We start from the raw sequence: 21,886 nt of genomic DNA on the forward strand, positions 1-21,886 counted from the left end.
ATTGGGCAAAGGCCTGGGAGAAGAGCAATGTTTTTGCCTGGTGCCTAAAGATGAAGGCATCAGGCGAGCTTCTCTGGGGAGAGCATTCCACAAATCGGGAGCCACTGCAGAAAAGGCCTGTTTTTGTGTTGCTGCCCTCCAGGCCTTTTGTGGAGGAGGCACATGAAGAAGGGCCTCAAATAATGATCACAGGATCTGGGTTGGTTCATATGTGGAGAGGCAGTCCTTGAGGTATTGTGGTCCTGAGTCATTTTAAGATTTATAGGTCAAAACCAGCACTTTGATTTAGGTCTGGAAACTCATTGGCAGCCAGTGCAGTTGTACAGTGGTACCTCAGGTTATAGACACTTCAGGTTACAGACTCCACTAACCCAGAAATAGTACCTCAGGTTCACAACTTTGCTTCAGGATGAGAACAGAAATCGCATGACAGTGGCATGATGGCGGCAGGAGGCCCCATTAGCTAAAGTGGTACCTCAGGTTAAGAACAGTTTCAGGTTAAGAATGGACCTCCGGAACGAATTAAGTTCTTAACCCGAGGTACCACTGTATCAGGATCGGTGGGATATGTTTCAATTGTCTATTCCCCGGTGAGCAACCTGGCCTCTGAATCCTGCACCAGCTGAGGTTTCTGAACCATCTTCAGAGGCAGTCCCACGTATAATGTGTTGCAGTAATCTAACCCAGAGGTTACCAGAGCATACTCATAACAGCAACAGCAGAAACAGAAAAGAAAACCAGCAGCGTGTCTGAAATAAAAAGGCAGTATACACATACAGAATCTTCTCTCTATCCAAAGTACAGTGGTGCCTCGCAAGACGAAAAGAATCCGTTCTGTGATTCTCTTCATCTAGCGGGTTTTTTCGTCTTGCGAAGCAAGCCCATTGAAGGATTAGCGGATTAGCGCTATTAGCGGCTTTTATTTTTTTAAAAAAGATATTTATTGAAATTTAAGCAATAAAACAAACCTTCCAATCAAGCCAAAGAAAAAAGAACATTGTCACACTCAATACAAAACAGAAAAATACAGTAAAAGACATAAAAAAAGAAAAAGCATAGAAAAGACATAAAAATCCAATTTTTTTACCTATTATTTTCATAACCCTTCTTCCTGACTTCCTCACATCTCCCTTTTCTGTGTTCGTTTTTACACAATCATTTTCAGCAATATCTTACCCTCTTTCAATCTTGGTCTATATTATACCTTTCAGCCCATTGTGTCTCCAGTTTTTTCCCTTTATATCCCTTTGTTTAAATTTGACACAGTGTAGTCTAACTTTTTCACCCTTGTCTTTTGAAACGTTTGTTACATACTCCTTTTACCTCTGTCACTGATGCCACATTGTCTTTACATCTTGCATCATTTTAACATTCCAACATTTTAACATTTTAACATTCCAACATTTTACAATGTTTTTGCAAGTAATCTTTAAACTTCTTCCAGTCCTCCTCCACTAACTCTTCTCCCAGGTCTCGGATTCTGCCAGTCATTTCTGCCAATTCCATGTAGTCTATCACTTGCATCTGCCATTCTTCCAGAGTGGGCAAATCTTGTGTCTTCCAGTGCTTTGCGATGAGTATTCTTGCTGCTGTTGTCGCATACATAAAGAAAGTTCTGTCCTTCTTTGGCACCATTTGGCCGACGATGCCCAAGAGGAAGGCCTCTGGTTTCTTGAGGAAGGTATATTTAAATACCTTTTTTAGTTCATTATAGATCATTTCCCAGAAGGCCTTAACCTTTGGGCACATCCACCAAAGGTGAAAGAATGTTCCCTTCGTTTCCTTACATTTCCAACATTTATTATCAGGCAAATGGTATACTTTTGCAAGCTTGACTGGGGTCATGTACCACCTATATATCATTTTCATAATATTTTCTTTCAAGGCATTGCATGCCATGAACTTCACATCGGTGGTCCATAACCGTTCCCAGTCAGCAAACATGATATTATGACCAATGTCCTGCGCCCATTTAATCATAGCTGATTTGACCGTTTCATCCTGAGTGTTCCATTTTAACAGCAAGTTATACATTCTCGAAAGTACCTTAGTTTTAGGTTCTAACAGTTCTGTTTCTAATTTCGATTTTTCCACCTGGAAGCCTACTTTCTTGTCCATATTAAAGACTTCTCTAATTTGATAGTAATGTAGCCAGTCTCGCACTTTATCTTTTAATTTCTCAAAACTCTGCAATCTCAGTGTGTCTCCATCTTGTTCTACTATCTCCCAATATTTCGGCCACTTGGCCTCCATATAGCACTATTAGCGGCTTTTAGCGGCTTATCTGTTGATCGGATCAGCTGATAAGCGGCTTAGCGCTATTAGCGGCTTTTAGCAGCTTATCGGATCAGCTGATAAGCGGCTTAGAAAAAGGGGGGGAGGGGAAAAAAACAGCAGGAACACGCAAGACATTGTCGTCTTGCGAAGCAAGCCCATAGGAGATTCGTTTTGCGAAACACCTCCAAAACGGAAAACTCTTTCGTCTAGCGAGTTTTCTGTCTTGCGAGTCATTCGTCTTGCGGGGCACCACTGTAGTGGCCCACAACTGGGATATTCCCTTTCCTCTCCCAGTATCTCACCTTGGGAGATCTTCACTTCCCTGCCTTCCACCATCTCTCTCCCACGCTCATGTGGGTTTGATTCTTGGCCACTAGTGTCATCCCAGAAGGGGAGACACCAGAGTCCTTGTGGTATCTTCTCCTCGAGGGGACTCCCACTGGTACTGGCCCCTCCAGCAGTGAATTGGAGGTGGTGACCTTAGTAACCTTTGTTCCACAACTAGTCCAGGCTGTGGTTGAAATTCACACTACTCTTTTTCTAGTGTATGATGTCTATATTGAGCACCCTGATCACCGGAGCACATAGGAAACAATGGGTTTATTACATTTATTCATGGAATTCGAGGCAAGTGTACACAGGAGCTCATAAGCAGTTCCATACATTCAGGCTATGGATAGACCTGCTTTAGTGGAGTTGTTCCATCATGTGACCAGGGGTGGCCAACCTGCGGTCTTCCAGATCTCATTGCATTCCAACTCCCATCAACCCCAGCCTGTGTAGACTATACTACTGCACTCCCAGCAACATCTGCAGAGCCTCAGGTTGCTCCCCTATGCTTTAGACCAGTGTTTCCCAACCTTGGGCCTCCAGCTGTTTTTGAACTACAATTCCCATCATCCCTGACCACTGGTCTTGCTAGCTAGGGATGATGGGAGTTGTAGTCCAAAAACAGCTGGAGGCCCAAGGTTGGGAAACACTGCTTTAGACTATGCCCTAGTCCCTCAAGAGAAGCTACATTGCAGTTATTCCCTGCATTTCTCCCCAAGAGTTTTCTGTGTGTTGCCTGCATAGTTTTTCAGCAAAGTAGTACTCAGGACCAAACCAGCTTAGTTCTAGCAGGGCATAAAACACTTCCTCTGGGTAACAAGGGCTTAGAGTCTCTGCAAGAGATGCAAAGGAAAATGAATAGCAAAAGGATTTTGAATGTCATGGTTTTTAGCCCATCTTCCTTTCGTTTCTGACCCCATCCTGTCTCGGCTAAACTAATTACTCTAGGTCAGTAAAATGTTTACATGAAATCCCTTCAATCTCCTTTCAGCTTTCAGTTTATGCTCCATACCACATTTGAGCTCATTAATCCTTGCCACTCAGCTGAGTCATCCATCATTTTTGATCTTCTGTTAGGCCACATTGAGAGAGAGAGAGAGAGAGAGATAAAAAATAAAGCTGCAGTGGTTTTGGCATGTCCCAGAGCCAAACAAAGTTGTGTGTCACTTGCTGCCCCTTTATGTTTTGCCTGTCTTAAACCGCATCATTTCATTTGCTCTTCTGCTCCTCCCTTGCTACACCACGTGAGTGAATAACAATGGATATTTCATTTCATTGTCTTTCATCTGCAAAGCAGTGGCTTTGTCAACATCCACATGAGAATTCTGTCTTTGATAGGTTCCAACGGCGAGCGTGACCATCGAAGGAGCTTCTGCCCTCAATCGTGTCCGTTGGGGCCAAGCTGGGAAAGAAGTGGCCGTTGGGGACTCTGAAGGAAGGATCTGGATCTATGATGTTGGAGAGGTACTTGTCTTTCTTCATAGATGCTCTGCATTCTTGCCATTTTTCTTGCAGCTTTGTAAATAAACATTTCACACTGGAGTAAGAAACACTTACCATTTCATTGGCACAATGTGTTGATTCAAGCTGCAATCCAGCCACTTTCAAATCAGGCAGTTTTGCCATGAGTTTCAACTCATGGATACTTTAACCACACACTTAAATTTTATATATGACTTTTTTTAAAAAAAAAAAGTCTATCCCATCCACTTTTATGAGTAATGAGTTGAAGTCTGAGAGATTTCCAGAACTGATGGCCACATGGTAATGTTAATCTTCTGTACTGATGGCTTCATTATTACAAAAGTAGGGTCAACTAATGTGTCTAATGCTAGTCTAGTCATTTATTTTTTCAGATTTCTAAGGGTGTGGAGTAGCCATGTTTAATGCAAAATACAGTAACGGCAAAGTTCATGATGCATATGGACACAATTGTGGCAATCCGGGGCTGGTTATGTGTTGTTTTAATATACACTAAATGTGACTTGTAAAATGAGAAAATAAAAATAAAGCTTAATCATCATAATAAAAAGAAAATGCATGCACAGTGGGTATGTTAAAATTTATCTATACCCTGATCCATCTCCCACACATATAACCCCAGCTGGATGGAGAATCAAGGATGCAAGCAAGTGTTGCATCTTTCAGGTTAATCGGCTGTTTGGAAGGCACAGCTGTATGGATTTTGTGCCTCACTCACCAAGCAGCTGATCATCGTAATGGCAGCTTATTTAACAAGCTGTGTTGGGTCAGCCTCTCTGTAAGTTGTACCAAAATGCCAAGAGACAGACACCGAAAGCAAATTATGGTAAGGGCTGTTTCAAGTCATCTAAGATTCTAATTAGTTCTTTTATATATCGGGTTCTCTTTGATAAATGCATTTTTACCTATTCTGAGCCTTCAGAATAGGATTGACTAGAATTTAAACTCATATACTTTGGGGCTTTGGAGGAAGTTGGGCAGTCTCAGAGTGGAGAAGGCAATTTTTTAACTCTCTGCTGGCCACAATCTCCCCTTTCTGCCCACTCCAAAGGGAGGTTCACACATTCGTTCAATTAATGTGCACTCTAATTTTTACCAACACTTTGAAAATAAGTTTTTCAAGTGTCTGGCAAGAAAGACCATGATAATATCTGCGGCCATCTCAACCAGGTACCTGTAGGTTGTTAATTTTTATCAGAAAATTAATTGGTTAATGCTGAAGTTACATTACTTTAAGTTTACTTTTACTTGTGCTGAAGATTTTTGTTTCAGAGATGATGCTTTGTTTCATTATGCTTTCGTTATCTTGACGATTGGTCCAATTTTAGACTGGTTAGTTTCATAGAATTGCTTAAAATGGGCCTTGGTGTCAGGAGCTATTGCATAGTATTGGTAGTGTGGTGGATTTGCATCTACATTGTGGGTAGATATCTGAGCATACCTGTGCACATATGACAGAACACGACCAAGGAATCATGTTAAAAAAATCTACCATTTTATTTTCTCTCTCGTGTTAAAAGAATCTAACATTTTATTTTCTCTCTTGCCTTTTTTACTGTAAAGAAAGAAATCACCATGCTAATAAATACATACTATCGTATTTACAGCTACTAGGATTTCAGTTCTTTTTTTAAAAAAAAGACTGTGAAAAGTCACTGGTATAGGCAGGTTCCAGATGCTAAGGATTTCTTTCATAGCACTTGGTGCTTTCTGAACATTCAAGCATTTTCATGTATTTTTCTCTCAGCAACCCTTCATTACTATAACCCTGCAGGGTAGGTCAGCATCTGCCATTCCCAAATTGCTTATGAAAGCTGAGACTGGAAGGGAAGGGTTTCCCTAAAGCAGGCATGTCCAAAGTCCGCTTCTGGTTTAATCCGGCCTGGTTTAATCTGGCCCCTGTGGCAGTTTATTTCCCGAGGTAAAATCCTTAAAAAAACCCTCAACAACTTCAACCCTTAAGAAAAAGGTCAACAACGGCCCTTCACTTCATCAAATCTGGCCCTCTTTGGAAAAAGTTTGGACACCACTGCTAAGGCCACCTACTGAGTTCACTGCAGAGACAAGATTTGTCCCAAGCCGTGCTTTTTTAAAAGAAAAATAGGTGCCGGAACTCACCACAAAGTTGTTACAGTAAGTCCCTGGACCACTCAGGGCAGCTCTGAACAGATGTCGGTTTGACAACAGGTGCATTCACTGCCCACAAAGGTGCTAAAAACTACGGCGAGCTGTTTCCCTATCTGGTTTGGGGGTTTCCCCTGGCTCTGGCACAGGTCAAAGAAATGCACCCCCACCTCCCTCGTTCTCTTAGATTCAGGAGAATGGCTAGGGCAGCTCAAAAGGGCCCTTGCACAAACACACACATGTGCAATGGTAGAGGCCTAGCTGGAAGCTCAAAGCCCACCACCGACTTCTAGCTTCTGGGAGGGCTGAGTCACCACCCTGTTAGAGGCAGCTCTGCAGCTTATTTTGGTTTTTGTTAGTATTTTAGTACTTTAAATGTTTTTGTTTTTGTTTTCAAAACAAGCCCTCTGCCACTACATAGGAGATGGATTGAAGAAAAGGAAATATGAATTGGCCCCACCCCATCATTTGACACGTCACAGCTGGGAGCTATGTGGAGTCATAGATCTAAACAAAAAAGTGTAGATTCGAACATGCTTGGCAGCTTCCGTTTTGACTTGGGCTTTTGTTTTGGGCTTCTTGGAAGTATGTCGAGTCGAGAAGCGGGTGAAGGGAGCGCCAGCCTGCCACAGTCCCCGCCTGAGAGGTACTGGAACTGTGCTCCAGCATTCTCCGGCTGAAAAAAAACCACTGGTCCTAAGGCTTCCTGGCTTACAGCTCACTATCTTAGCTTACTGTGTTACACCGGCTCTCAGGGGCATCTTTCATCTTGTCAACTCTCATGTAGACAAGAGAATGAATCAGTCCATGATGTTGTTGTTGTTTAGTTGTTTAGTCATGTCCGACTCTTCGTGACCCCATGGACCAGAGCACGCCAGGCACTCCTGTCTTCCACTGCCTCTCACAGTTTGGTCAAACTCATGCTGGTAGCTTCAAGAACACTGTCCAACCATCTCGTCCTCTGTCACCCCCTTCTCCTTGTGCCCTCCATCTTTCCCAACACCAGGGTCTTTTCCAGGGAGTCTTCTCTTCTCATGAGATGGCCAAAATATTGGAGCCTCAGCTTCAGCATCTGTCCTTCCAGTGAGCACTCAGGGCTGATTTCCTTAAGAATGGATAGGTTTGATCTTCTTGCAGTCCGTGGGACTCTCAAGAGTCTCCTCCAGCACCATAATTCAAAAGCATCAATTCTTCAGCAATCAGCCTTCTTTATGGTCCAGCTCTCACTTCCAAACATCACTTCTGGGAAAACCATAGTCCATGATACCGTTGTCTACACGAGCACATGAGGTATTGATGCAAGAAAATCTGAAATGGTGGGCTAGAAAGGAACAGCGGAAGCCTATAGGGGTGAAGAGTAGATGTAATGGAAATTAGCAGGCTGAATATAGTGTGTTGCAAGGCTGTTCTGAACTGCCCCCCCCCCCAATACTAAAATCTGACTAAATTGATGTCAGTATGGTGTGTGCTTGATGGAATGTGCCTCTTTGTTGCTGAATGCCGCACAAAACGTAGCGTCTGCATTACAATTCCTGGAACCGCCGAGGGGTGACTCGCGGAGCAATCAGCTTTTATAGACGGAATTTGTTTTTTGTCATTATCTGTGATAGGATACTGGGATCTCCATCTCCCCACAGTAGGGAAACATTATGTAGCACATACAGATTTAGCTTTAACTCACACAAAGTGATTTTTATGGCCCATAGCAAAATTACTTGCGCATGACTCACATTTTTGGCTGGCTTGTGCTTTTGCAGGAGTCGCTCTTGCTCGCAAATGACTGCAGAAACATCTTGCTGTATCGTTACCATAATTGCTAAACTGTCTAAAGTCATTACACTCAAATTTCTGCTGCGGCACTGGCAGGACAGCATGTTTTATTTATTTATTATAGTGTGTGTGCGTGTGTGTGTGTGTTCTGTTTCTGAGTGATTTGACAGACGCTAGAAATACCTGCGTTGACAATATAGTCTGTTCTCGCCTATTGTCTGTAGTCTAGACAGGCTGTAAATATGTCTCTTTGACATATCATACAGCAAGATATTTGGAGTATTTTGTTCATCTCTTCCAGATTAGCCATCCATTTCTTGGCTTCCCTCCACCCCCACATCAGAAGCAGAATGGACAATGATCCCAATCTAAAAAAACCAGAGGTAGACCAAAGAGGTGATTTAAAATTGCCTATATCATACATTGATCTTATATCCTTCTTGGATTAGGTGATTTGTGGAATGAATTCTGCTGAGAGGCAGTCCACACTTTCTCCTTTCACTAGGGAAACCCAGAACTATTTATGTTCCTTCAGTCTCAGCTATTCCATCTCTCCTTTGTGGATTGGATATATTTTCTGGTTGCATATCTACAAGCTGACCTGGAGGAGATGGAGGAACACATCTCCTGGGTTGCTGGCAACTGCAACCTAAGTACCTCTTTTCCAAGATGGGTGAGGGCTGAGAGATGAACAGGTGGCAACAGAAACAAAGGTGTTTGTCAACTTGTTGCTTAGCAGGGTTGGGGTGCAGAACGAATGCCTCATTCATTTCTTGTGGAACCCTACATATGTGCCCTAATGACATAATTCAAATGCATACTTGTTAGAAGAGAATGCACATTCTATGCAAACCAAAATAAAAAAATTCCTTCTAGTAGCACCTTAAAGACCAACTAAGTTAGTTCTTGGTATGAGCTTTCGTGTGCATGCACACTTCTTCATCTGTAACTGTATGCAAACCAAGTTTGTTAATTTACTCTTGCATGCTTTGGGATTCTGAAATTTTCTTCTTTATCCCTTTATTTATTTATTTATTTATTTATTTATTTTAATGTGCATATGTATGAATACGTAATTGCATGCTAAAAGCTTAGGAGTTTCTGACCTGGCTTGGATATTGTAACCAACCAATTCTATTTCAAACTAACCATACTGTGTCGTTTTGTCCAATATGAGAACAGCCATTAAATTGTCGTTTATTCGAAGAAGGCAGAAGCAGTAGCCACAATTTGATCTTGGCTTGTTTGGACAAATTATAGTTTAAAACTCTTCAGAGGTTGTTGAGATTCAGAGAAAATGACAAACTTTGGCGAGTTGAAAATGGCAGTGGGTGCTTCCGGTCTCCTCATGGCCGTGCCAGCAGAAGAGACTGGAGGAAGGGAGTACATGGACCCATGCTTCATACATGTAACGCTGGTTTAGCCACAAGTGAGTAATCACCCAAACATTGATGCTCCTATTTCCCCATAATCCACAATATAATTGCCCACAGTATGGAACAGAGAAGAGGAACAAAGAAAAGGGAGCATCCTCCATGAGACCACCTCCCAGGCCATGCAGAATTGCTGACTGGTTTGTGCCCTGGCCAAAATTGGATGGCGCCATTTGCATAAGGTTACTCAGCACCTCCACAAGGGACAGCTTTGCTTCCTTTGATTTCCATGAGGGTCAGGGTTTGACCTTCTTTATTCCATCCTGTCTATTAAATGGATGTCAACATTCATTTTATGACACCGCAAACAGAAAAGACACGGGAAATTGTACAGCCCATGACTACTAAGTTTAAAATAACATTAATATTTTCATTTTCTGATAGTTTTTTTTAACAGCATCTACATTTTTTAGCTGTTTGATTTCAGCATCATCTCTGAAAATAACTGAACACATTTATTTTCACAGCCAGGGGTCTATTTTCTCTCTGACGCTTGTACATTCTGCCCATTAGAATGAATGTGAGTTATATACACATGTTCGAGGGACGACAATATATATATTGTACACACACACACACACACACACACACACACACACTCACATGTATGATAAGGTGAAAGAGCAGGTTATTGATCATTTGACAAAATAGAAATGAATTATCCCCATTATTTTTAAGTGTATCCAGTTGAACAAGAATATATCCAAGAAAAATCCATTTGAAATATTTTCTTTTCTGCATCTGTAGACTACCTATGTTATTTAGAGCAGTACATAAAGCAGCACCCCAAAACTTGCCACCTACTGTTGTCATGATATGTCATAAGTAGTAAAAATGAGTGTTAAGCTATTCACCTCTGAGCACAGAGATATTCACATGCCTTGATGATTTAATAGCCAGATTCAGCTGTAAGAGAGCACTTAATTCAACTCTAAATGCTTCTGTGATGGCCCACAGAGGTTACTCTTGTTCATATTATCCAGCAATGATGGACATAATTTCCTAGGAACCTCCCTGGAGCCATCCCCAATGTAATGAATTGAAGCTAGCCAAGTGTTGGGTGTTATCTGCACACAGGCATTTAACTGAAGCTTCTGTAGAAGTTCTTAGTAGTCTGTGGCAATAGCCTGACTAGACACTGAATATATATATGTATCAGCTAAGTAGGTTAGGAATTGTGTTAGAAAATGTGGGCCATGATCCTAATTGCATGTACCTGGGAGTAGTCCCCATAAAATTCAATAGGGCTGACTTCAAAGTAGACATGGTTAGGACTGTGTTGTCGTTTAGTAATGTTACTCAGAGTCAATTCGCAATTGGGTGTTACATTGCAGAGAATTAGAGCACTACAAATTTATACTACAGTATAACTGGCATGGGATGCGGATGGCGCTGTGGGTTAAACCACAGAGCCTAGGACTTGCCGATCAGAAGGTCGGCGGTTCGAATCCCCGCGACGGGGTGAGCTCCCGTTGCTTGGTCCCTGCTCCTGCCAACCTAGCAGTTTGAAAGCACGTTAAAGTGCAAGTAGATAAATAGGTACTGCTCCGGTGGGAAGGTAAACGCCGTTTCCGTGTGCTGCTCTGGTTCCCCAGAAGCGGCTTAGTCATGCTGGCCACATGACCCAGAAGCTGTACGCTGGCTCCCTTGGCCAATAAAGCGAGATGAGCGCCGCAACCCCAGAGTCGGTCATGACTGGACCTAATGGTCAGGGGTCCCTTTACCTTTTTATAACTGGCATGGTCTCTTACAAAGAATCTTGGGAAATAACTAGCACTCCTTCAAATTAAGAGTAGTGCCACTCAGATAGTTATCTGGAATATACTTTAGTTTCAGTGTTTCTAGCCACTTGCTTCACTTGCCATAGACATGTTGGTATAAAGGTACCAACAAATGCTCCTTCTGTGTAATGCTCTAGAGAGGTGTAGTGATGTCATTTGCACTTCTGGGAGTTCACCCAATATCTCTATTAATGCGAGAAAAATACAACTTTGTACATAACTGTTGCCTGCGAGGAATGTACTGCATTTCAAGGGTTGCCAATATTTGGAGACTCATTGTCCCATTTGGAAATTTGAAAACATTTGTGGGTACCACCACAAAATGACTATAGTAAGGCCTTGGCTTGCCACAAAATGGCTGCCACAACAAAGGACAAGTTAACCTGCCTAAAAAAACTGAGTACAAGGCAGAGTTGGGTTCTGAGCCCCAGAACACAGAGCCACTCATTTGCTTACGCAATTTTCAAAGAAAGTATTACATTTGTGACAACGCCCCTCCTTCTTCTTTGTACATGTTCGTTGTATGAAGACTTTGTTTAAATCCTATATTTGATTTTTTAAAAAATAAGAAATATATAGAGCTCTCCTGTCGCCATTGCAGGATCACTCAGTGATTGATTCTCCCCACCCTGGCTTGTGTAATGAACGCTTGGGAAACAGCGTGTTGATCAGTTTTGCTCCCAAATGTTGGCATTTAGGAGAGAAATAGTGACTGATGTATCCAGTGCGCCTTTTTTTAAAAAAAGAGTGGCTTAAAAAGAGCTCCTTAATGAAAAAAATGCCCAGGTTTGAAAAATCAGTCAGTTTAATTACTGTGTTTTATGAAGGCCATCACCCATTGCTGATTACTAGAGTGATAAAATCTTTGGCTTTGGTAGCCTCAGTAGGGGGTAAGCCGGTGTAAGTAGGGCAAAGCCCAGTAATTATCACCCTAAATCCTTGTGTTTCTCATTACGATATTCCTTAATTTGTGTTACCATACAGTCTTTGAGGTCTTTAATGTACACATCGGTTCATACACCAACAGGAATAAAAGCTGTGTCTTCAGCTACACTCTTAATCTAAAATGAAATATGTGCACTTAAAGTGGTTTAACTTGCTTCCTGCTCATTCTGGAGATGTGTGTGATAGATTGTGATATGTGTATATATTAAGGCCTGCTGTTGCAGCGGGAGGGCCCGACGGAGCCTGTTGCAGCCTCAGCAGACCCTCCCCTGGGCCTTTTGGGTGGCGGCTGGGGCTACTCCCAGCAGCCGACTGGGGCTTGCTGCAGCTGCGACCGTCTGTCAGGGGGGCAGCAGGAGGACCCGTTCGAGCCACTTGGCTGTGGAATATTGAGGGCTTTTTTGTGGGTATGGTAGTAGTGATGTATGGTAGTGAGAGCTGGACCATAAAGAAGGCTAATTGCCGAAGAATTGATGCTTTTGAATTATGGTGCTGGAGGAGACTCTTGAGGGTTCCATGGACTGCAAGAAGATCAAACCTCTCCATTCTGAAGGAAATCAGCCCTGAGTGCTCACTGGAAGGACCCTGATGTTGGGAAAGATGGAGGGCACAAGGAGAAGGGGACGACAGAGGTTGGACAGTGTTCTCGAAGCTACAAATATGAGTTTGGCCAAACTGTGGGAGGCAGTGGAAGACAGAAGTGCCTGGCGTGCTCTGGTCCATGGGGTCACGAGGAGTCAGACACGACTAAACAACAACAACAAGCACCCAGGGCCCCGAAAAGACGGCACCCCTGCCTGCTGCCTCAGGTATGGCGGATGATTTTGCCTCGTCGTGAGCATTGAAATAAGATTCAACAGCCAGCCAAGTCAGTATTTGAACCTGGAATGGAGAGGGGACACCGCCTTGTCCTTTGCCTCAGGAAGCAAAATGTCTTAGGCTGACCCTGAGTCAGGCAAACCAATAAAAACCAACAACAGCTACTCACTGCTCACCTGCCCTTTCTCTCTCGCCTGCACCAACGGGAAGAGACAGCCTCTTGTTCCTCTGCCTTCAATTCTCTGGGCGAGTGAGCAGCATGAACAGCAGTGGTAACAGCAAAAGGCGAATGAGCTGCTGCCACAAATAAAGTCTTTATTCAGAGTTATCCAATAAAGTATTGTTAGTATTATTATTGATTAATAATAATACTTACCATTTAGTTAATTGTAGATTGGTAGGGATGGTTGTTTGCAAGAATCGTTTTACAGTTTTTAGAATTTGTATTTTGTCTTGTGCACCCTTTTGGTGGTCGGTGAAGCAGTTTATAAATTTGCTAAATAAATAAATATACAGTGGTACCTCGGGTTACAGTCACTTCAGGTTACAGACACTTCAGGTTACAGACTCTGCTAACCCAGAAATAGTACCTCGGGTTAAGAACTTTGCTTCAGGATGAGAACAGAAATCGCATGACGGTGGCAGCAGGAGGCCCCATTAGCTAAAGTGGTACCTCAGGTTAAGAACAGTTTCAGGTTAAGAACGGACCTCCAGAATGAATTAAGTTCTTAACCCGAGGTACCACTGTATATGTTGCTTAATGCCAAACATAGTCTTCTAAGGCATTTGCAAAGTCACGCAACATTAAAATATCAACAACTGTTATTAAAAGAGGCAACAGAAGAATCCCGTTAAAATAATGTCAATTAATATGGGAGATGAACGTTTTGTGCAAGCCAGTTTTTATGTTAAGTTACAAGAGCTTAAAACTGGCTGGGTATGCTCCCAGGAATGGGTGCTGCTTGTCACCCAGCCCATGAAATTCTACATCAAACAAATGAAATACCGTGAAAATCCCTGAAATGAGAAGTAATCAACTAGAAATATTATCTTATAGAATTAAACTAAATAACCAAAATCAAAAAGTTTAAGGGAAAAAATTAGAAAAACCTAGAACCTTACCCCCTTTCTTTGAATTTGGTCATTTAAGGTTTATGATTTCTCTATTTCCTTCTGAGGAACTGACTAGTTCAGTGAAATGAGGTTTGTAGCTGGCATCCCGTTAAGGCTTTGTTCAGTTCTAGGTTTTTCTAATTTTTTCCTTAAACTTTTTGATTTTGGTTATTTAGTTTAATTCTGTAAGATAATATTTCTAGTCAATTACTTCTCATTTCAGGGATTTTCACGGTAATTCATTTGTTTTGTGTAATTTCTCGGTTCCGCGACTGTCTTTTTTCTACTGATGAAATTCTACATCACCTGCATGCTCTGCCCCAGCTATAAGGGAAACCCCGCAGAACACATTGCAGTCATCTCAACATGAGGAGGGCATCCCCCAGTCTGTTGAGTGATCTGCAGTATCTGTCTATAAGGAAGCTGGACGACATGTTGAACTGGTCCGTAGCCTCGGTGTGGTTGTAGGGGAGACTTCTGCACCCTGGTTCATAAGCAAATATTCTCCCGGGGCAGTGGGGGTCGGGAGGGAGAAGCTGTACTGAATTTCCTAATATTGTACAACATCTTAATGTGGAAGAGGGAAAATGCACTTTTAAAAGTAATATAGCATCATTAACATTGTGTAGCATCTTAATAAGGAACCATGAAATAGTGTATTTAAAATAACAAATTTAGCCAGGATGAGGAGGGAAGTAAACTTATTTCCCAAGAACATTTTCTTGGTTTTTTTCTATATACACACAGTAAGATCAGCTTGACTAGGAAATTGCTACAGCTATTTCCCTGCGCTACAGGGAATTGAGTGAAAAAAATCTTCAGTGCCAATATGGGTTAAAGCGATATCACATTAATGTAATGGTGTTCTTGTTTGTGAAATTCAGCTGAGCAGGCATGCTCTCCTCTTTACTAGTACCAGCATATGTTTTCTGGAGGAATATCTTCTAAAACAAGAATTCGTTTGTATAATTAATCATCTTTATGATTCTTCTGTGGTTTGAGCCTGTCACTTTCAATAGCAACCTTGGTTGTGAGGGAGGACTTAATTATGGTGTTAAAATGCTTTTTCCTTAATGGTTGGTGAAGTTGTGTGTTGTATAAGTGTATGGCGCAATGGAATGTATGTCTTGATAAGGAGCCGGTTAGCCTAAAATTGCAGCACATTACGGAAGAGTTCAGGACATTAATTTGCTCCGTAGAAAAGCGGAAACGACATATTTGAACTATAATTTTATGGTATTTGCAGGCGCTTTGGCTGTGATCCAGCAGACCGCAAGTACACAGGTTTGGTGGCTTTAAAAAAAGCAAAAGATCCATACATTCCTCATGCCAGCCAGGCAGTTCCTTGCCTTTCCGTAGCAGACAGCCAGAGCCTGTGATGCTTGCAACCTTTCGGAAAACAGCTCTTGAGAATTATTAATTTTCAGAGGCAGGCACCTGCGTTAAAAAATAAAAAAGGAGGTACCTCATGTTATGCATTTATTTGTATGTCTTTTTGGAATTTGTATTCTACCCTGTAGAAAGTGTCTCAGGACAGCTTAAAATAAATAATAATAAAATCAGTGCCAATATAAAAGAAAGCATACATTCATAACTAAATTAATACACAGAAGAGGTGTCATAGAAAGCAAGCTAACTAATTTCTCACTGGAAGCATCCCAGATAAAATTCTTCAATGAATTTGTACCCCAGCTCAAATCCTTCCAAATCAGTATCTCTTTCATTTATTCAATTTCAGTTACCGTATTTTTCGCTCTATAAGACGCACCAGACCACAAGATGCACCTAGTTTTTGGAGGAGGAAAACAAGAAAAAAAATATTCTGAATCTCAGAAGCCAGAACAGCAAGAGGGATCGCTGCGCAGTGAAAGCAGCAATCCCTCTTGCTGTTCTGGCTTCTGGGATAGCTGCGCAGCCTGCATTCCACACATTTCCCTTTACTTTTTTAGGAGGCAAAAAGTGAGTCTTACAGAGCAAAAAATACGGTAATTCTCCAACTGATCCTGCTCCACATCAATCCACTTTTCTACAGTTAACCACATTTATTACAGATCTTAAACATATGTGTTGCCCCAAATTAATATCCTACCAGGAACCTGGGTCATCTCCCAGTTCAGTTTCCCCTTCTATTCATTTCCCACCCAGAAACACTTAGTGTGGTTCAAGATTTGTGGCTTGGCCCCCTTGGGAAAGAGCCACAGCTCAGTGGTAGAGCATCTGCTTTGCATGCAGAAGGTTGCAGGTTCAATCCCCGGCGTCTCCCGGTAATACTGGAAATGTCCTATTTCTGAAACCCTGGAGAGCTGCTGTCAGTCAGTGTAGATAATACTGAGCGATATGGACCAATGGTCTGATTTGGTATAAGGCCACATCCTATGTTCAGCCCTAGCAACATCTCTTCTGTCAACTGAGATTTACACCTCTGACAAAGTGGATTCCAGTCTGTGGGTGTGTATACTATAATACATTTGTGAGTGTTTAAGGTGTCACAAGGCATTTTGTTATTTTTGCTGGAGCCCAACTAACCCTTAAACAGAACCACTGCCAGTTTAGTACAGTATGCAGAATGGACTGTACGTGTTAAGATTTTTGTTGGAGTTCTTTTTACAATGCAGTAAGATATAGAAAGCTGAAGTAAATAAAAACACACCCTGAAAGCTGCTACAAAAAGTACAAATAGAATACTGTGCAAAGTCCTCTCTTAAAGGTTGTTCTTAGCCCTTACCACCCACAGAAGGTAATAGCCCTCCCCTTGGGATTTTTCCTTTCTGCTCTGAGCCAAGTAGGCAGAATGAACCATTATTGGATTTCCCGAGGCTGGTCAAGCTTTGGAGTCAGCAAGGGTGCCTGGACTTTCTTTGGTTCAAAAAAGTTTGTGGGGAGGGTTGGATTGGAGTGAGATGCAGAACCATCAAGCTCAAGCCAGTAATGAAGATGGTGCTGTGAAAAACGAGGGGGAGATGTTAGTGCAGTTCTTTAAACGGTAGGCAGTTTGGCCAACTTGCTAATTTGCTAACATTAAGCAGGAACTTGTGGACCTCCAGAGGTTGATCTCCATCCCTCCCAGAGATGATGGGACATGCAATGTACTGAGAACTGGAAGGTCACATATTCTCAACTTTAGCCAAACTTTTCAATTTCGAAGATTTCGTCTGAGGTGCGCCTGAACATTTAGCTCTGTGTGTTTCGCCAGTGGAAAAAATCTGGTGTGTGTGCCTGTAGGGATCCTGTGGTTTCTTATCTTTGCTGCTGCAACTCCCGTGATCTCTAACGGCCACCCCCGAACAGTGCAAAGAGACACAGTTCGCAGCAGAGGTTAATCAAGATGAAAACCCACAAATGAACTTTATGGGGGGGGTATGTACAGTTCCTGCAATACCTGCTGTGTGTTGAGCGGAGACAGTCTTTAGCCCGTCTGTGGTATCCCACCCCTTCAGTTAAGCACACCAGTATATACACAGAGCTGATTAAAATCATCTGCATGCAGTTTTCTGGCTTCAACCTCTCGCCGGTGGTTTCATCCATTGTTAGCAATGATGCTCGGCTCTCTGAAGAGTTAAGCACAGTGGTACTCCAGCTATGTGAACAGGGTGCTTTCGGTTACTTTGGTGGCCTTCCTCCCCGCCCCCCCCTTTCAGATTACCTCCCACTTTGTTTCCAGCCATGTGTGTGGCATTGGGAGTTGCCTGGAAAAATACAGACTTTTTCAGACTATATATAAAGAAAAATAATGAAGGAGTTTTGATACTACCACAGCATCAAAGCCAGAAAAGGTGTGTGCTCATATATATATATATGCGCGAGAGCAGACCCCATAGGGAGAAAGAAAGCTATATGGATTTCTAATATGGAAATTTTTTCCTTACTGTCTTCTGTGTACGATTTGGGAAGGAGTGTTGCAGTTACGATTGTCTTCATGCAATGTTTCATCCTTTTGTAAATTTTAATTATCTATTTTTAATACGTCTGTGCCTATACTTCTTTTTCTTTTGTCTTGATTTGAGTATCTGTGTGGTTTTCTTTCTACAACACTATAAATGAATCCATGCAGGAAAGCTTTGCTGGATTGGAACCAGACTGACGGAGTTACGCTGTAGCCCCCTTGAGAGCCAGTGTGTTGATAGTGGTTAGAGCCTCGGACTAGGACCTGGGGGACTGGGGTTCAAATCCCTACTCGGCAATGAAGCTCACTTAGGTGACCTTTGGCCGGTCACTGCCTAACCCTACCTCGCAGGGTTGTTGGGATCAAACAAGGCCGGGAAGAACCAAGTATGCCATCTTGAGTTCCTTGGGGGGAAATATTGGGATATAAATGCAAGAAATAAATAAATGGGGCAAGTTACTCATAGGGACGTGGGTGGTGCTAGGGGTTAAACCACAGAGCCTAGGACTTGCCGATCAGAAGGTCGGCAGTTCGAATCCCCGCAATGGGGTGAGCTCCCGTTCCTCGGTCCCTGCTCCTGCCAACCTAGCAGTTCGAAAGCACGTCAAAGTGCAAGTAGATAAATAGGTACCGCTCCGGCGGGAAGGTAAACGGTGTTTCTGTGTGCTGCTCTGGTTCCCCAGAAGCGGTTTAGTCATTCTGGCCACATGACACGGAAGCTGTACGCCGGCTCCCTCGGCCAATAAAGCGAGATGAGCGCCGCAACCCCAGAGTCGGCAATGACTGGACCTAATGGTCAGGGGTCCCTTTACCTTACTCATTGCCCAGTGGTGCAATGGAGGGGGAATGTCGGTGAGAGCAGCTCTAGGTCTTCTCTAGGTAGGAGTGATTTTGCCATTTGCCAGAGTTCAGGGTGATTGACAAACTCTTTTTTGCTCTGGGGAAGTGAATAGGGTGATCTCCAGGCTTTCAGGTTAGGATTAAGAGTCTGCCAGAATATTACACCCGCATGGCTGCTCATTTGCTGCCAGGCTGAATTCAGGTTGCTACTTTAATGGCTTAGGGCCAGTTTACTGAATGGGTTAACTTAATTCAGTTTATTCAGTCTGCAGCACTTGTACAAGTGCCATGCAACGCCTGCTCTTTACTTGTAAGGAGTCATTCCTTTAGAGCAGGCATAGGCAAACTGTGACCCTCCAGATGTTTTGGAACTACAATTCCCATCATCCCTAGCTAACAGGACCAGTGGTCAGGGATGATGGGAATTGTAGTCTCAAAACATCTGGAGGGCCGGAGTTTGCCTGTGCCTGCTTTAGAGTGACAGCACCTGAAATTTGGAACTCCCTGCCTATTGACATTAGGCTGGCAACATCATTGTCCTCTTTTAGATGCTTGCTGAAAACTGTTCTGTTTACGGCAGGCCTGTCCAAACATATGATTTGGTTGTAACTGGTCTTAAATTGGTTGTAGATGTACAATCCTACAATTCTATGATTCTGTTGTTTTGAGATATGTGTAACAATTTAAAATGTTTTAAATACAGTGGTACCTCTGTATTCCGGAGGTTCGTTCTTAACCTGAAACTGTTCTTAACCTGAAGCACCACTTTAGCTAATGGGGCCTCCCACTGCCGCCATGCCGCTGGAGCATGATTTCTGTTCTCATCCTGAAGCAAAGTTCTTAACCCAAGGTACTATTTCTGGGTTAGCGGAGTCTAACCTGAAGCGTATGTAACCTGAGGTACCGCTGTATATATTTATTTTATTTTTAATTACAGGTGTCTCTGCTGCCCTGGTAGGATGAATGGGCTATAAATCAGTCAGTCAGTCAGTCAATCAATCAATCAATCAATCAATCAATCAATCAATCAATTAAAATAACTTAAAGCAGCAGCCAGACTGAGATAGGTTTATTAAGACATCTTAGTGTTCAACATAACAGTTTCCTGTTTCCCTTAAAATCCCAAACATGCTACTGATGACGGAAGAAACTTAAAGCATTTAACTTATATCGTTTGGTCAGTCACTCATGTATGTGTTATAAATCGGGTATTTGACAGTATCATTCTAGAATCCAGTTCCTTCTTACCCTGTTGTCTAGTTCCTTGCATGACTGAATCGTGAAGAAATCTTTACGTGCAAAACTGTTTGCAACAAATCTCATTCCATATCAAATGCATTTCTTATGGTTTGTGTGCAGACAACTTCAGGATGGCAAAAGCTCTGCTTGGAGTAAACAGTTAATGCACTCCTGAGATAGGGTTTTTCTGTTCTTTCCTAAAATGCTTCTGTTAAATTGAAAGATTATAAGGATGCTGATAAACCACACTTGGTCTTTATTTTGAAGCCTCATCTTAGTCATTATAACCATTTGCCTGGCTGATGCTATTGGAGGAACCAAGCTAAAATTAACCCAAACTCTTTCTTTTTTTTGCGGTCCTTAATTAGCCAGCTTTACAAAATCTTTTTAACTAGCTCTCTTGAAGCCAAACATAATTTAGAATGGAATATATAAAAATGAGAACCCTGAGATGGAAATTTTAGTGAATCTGCATTACAGGCTTCAGATAAAGAAAGAATCCAAATGGCACCTCTCTGACATTCATTTTTGTAAAATGATGTGCAAGGATATGGATGGTGATTTGTCTCCTGAAGCGACTGTGGCAGCAGGCACACTTTACCTTTAAAAGAGTACCCCAAGCTACATACTTGCTCCAAGAGCAGGCTGCCTCCCAGAGGGAACCACCCACTAACAGTGTCTCAGTCTTATCTGGATTGAGCTTCAGTTTGTTGGCTCTCATCCAGTCCATTACCAAGGCAAGACACTAGTCCAGCACGTCCACTGCCTCACCTGCAGATGTAAGGGAGAAATGGAGCTGAGTGTCATCAGCATATTGCTGACAATGTACTCCCAAACTCTATAGACAATCCCACTTGGTGGTTCCATGCAGAAGTTAAAAGCTGCAGGGGAGATAAAAATGGAACCCTGAGATGAACCCTATGTTAAAGGCTCCATGGGGTGGAGGAGTGCTCCCCAAGCACCCTCTCTCAAAATGACCATCCGAGCAGGACCAGAATCACCACAAAGCAGCACCACCCACCCCCAACTCGGATAGAGGCTCCAGAGGGATACTACGGTCAATGGTAGGGAAGGTCAAGGAGAATTAATAGGAACACATTTCCCCTCTCCTCCTTCCAACAGAGGTGACCAAAGCCGTTTTTGTACTCAAACCAGGGGAAATTCAATTAGGTACACATTTAAAGCCAAATCTATTAAAATTCCACTTTCCAAAACGATGTGAACCAAAAAACAGCCATCCTTCAAAATTCACATTTTCACCCAAACTTTGTGATGCAATTCTCCAACCCAACACTGTTTACAAAAATGTGTGTATTAGGGGGAAGTGTACATGAAAAGAAAGATATTAACGAAAATAGCATACACAAGTGCATTATATTCGGGGAAATTGCTTGTACTGTAGTCCATTAACTGCATATACAAATGTGTTTTCTAGGAGAAATTTGCACTAAAAGGCTGGTGAATTTTCATATGGATTTAAAGGGGGGGACGACTCAGAAATTGTTGCCAGATGTAGAGAACTGAATTTAAGATTGGAAAAATGGAGGCAACTGAAATGGACTGATCCTTCCTTCTGCACTTGTAGTACAAATTTGCATAAGGTGCATAAAAGGATTGTATGGTTTTATGGCTCACTAGCAGTAATGGGACACATACCCCAGATGCTCAATGTCAGTCACACTGCTTCCTGCCTTGAAAGAAGTTCCTTTCCAGCCATCTATGTTGCATAATTTCTTTAAACAGTTACTTTCTCTTACAGCATCCAGCGAGAGATTACAGACTTTACGGAGCTGTAAAAATGTGCATGGTTAATTTAAATTCGTGTTGCCGGCTTCTAGGGTCGGAGTCTA

The 21,886-nt window shown here is 42.4% G+C and overlaps 1 protein-coding gene and 1 long non-coding RNA gene across 10 annotated transcripts in view; one reads left to right on the forward strand and one right to left on the reverse strand.

Annotated features, from left to right (window-relative positions):
* The window catches only part of DYNC1I1 (dynein cytoplasmic 1 intermediate chain 1), a 231,916-nt gene that overhangs the window by 202,677 nt on the left and 7,353 nt on the right, over positions 1-21,886 (forward strand). For all 9 annotated transcript variants that reach the window (XM_083469062.1, XM_083469069.1, XM_083469066.1 and 6 more), the window contains one exon: positions 3,946-4,071. In XM_083469062.1, the coding sequence (XP_083325188.1) occupies positions 3,946-4,071 (126 nt within the window). The remainder of the gene's footprint in view (positions 1-3,945; positions 4,072-21,886) is intronic.
* Positions 413-3,929, reverse strand: LOC310690323. Its single transcript, XR_014518044.1, has 3 exons — positions 3,258-3,929; positions 2,544-3,115; positions 413-810 (listed from the first exon to the last, which is right to left on the reverse strand). It is a non-coding gene; the product is annotated as an uncharacterized lncRNA (long non-coding RNA).

The sequence above is a fragment of the Podarcis liolepis genome (assembly GCF_965112155.1).
Source record: "Podarcis liolepis genome assembly, chromosome: 12".
Lineage (NCBI taxonomy): Eukaryota > Metazoa > Chordata > Lepidosauria > Squamata > Lacertidae > Podarcis > Podarcis liolepis.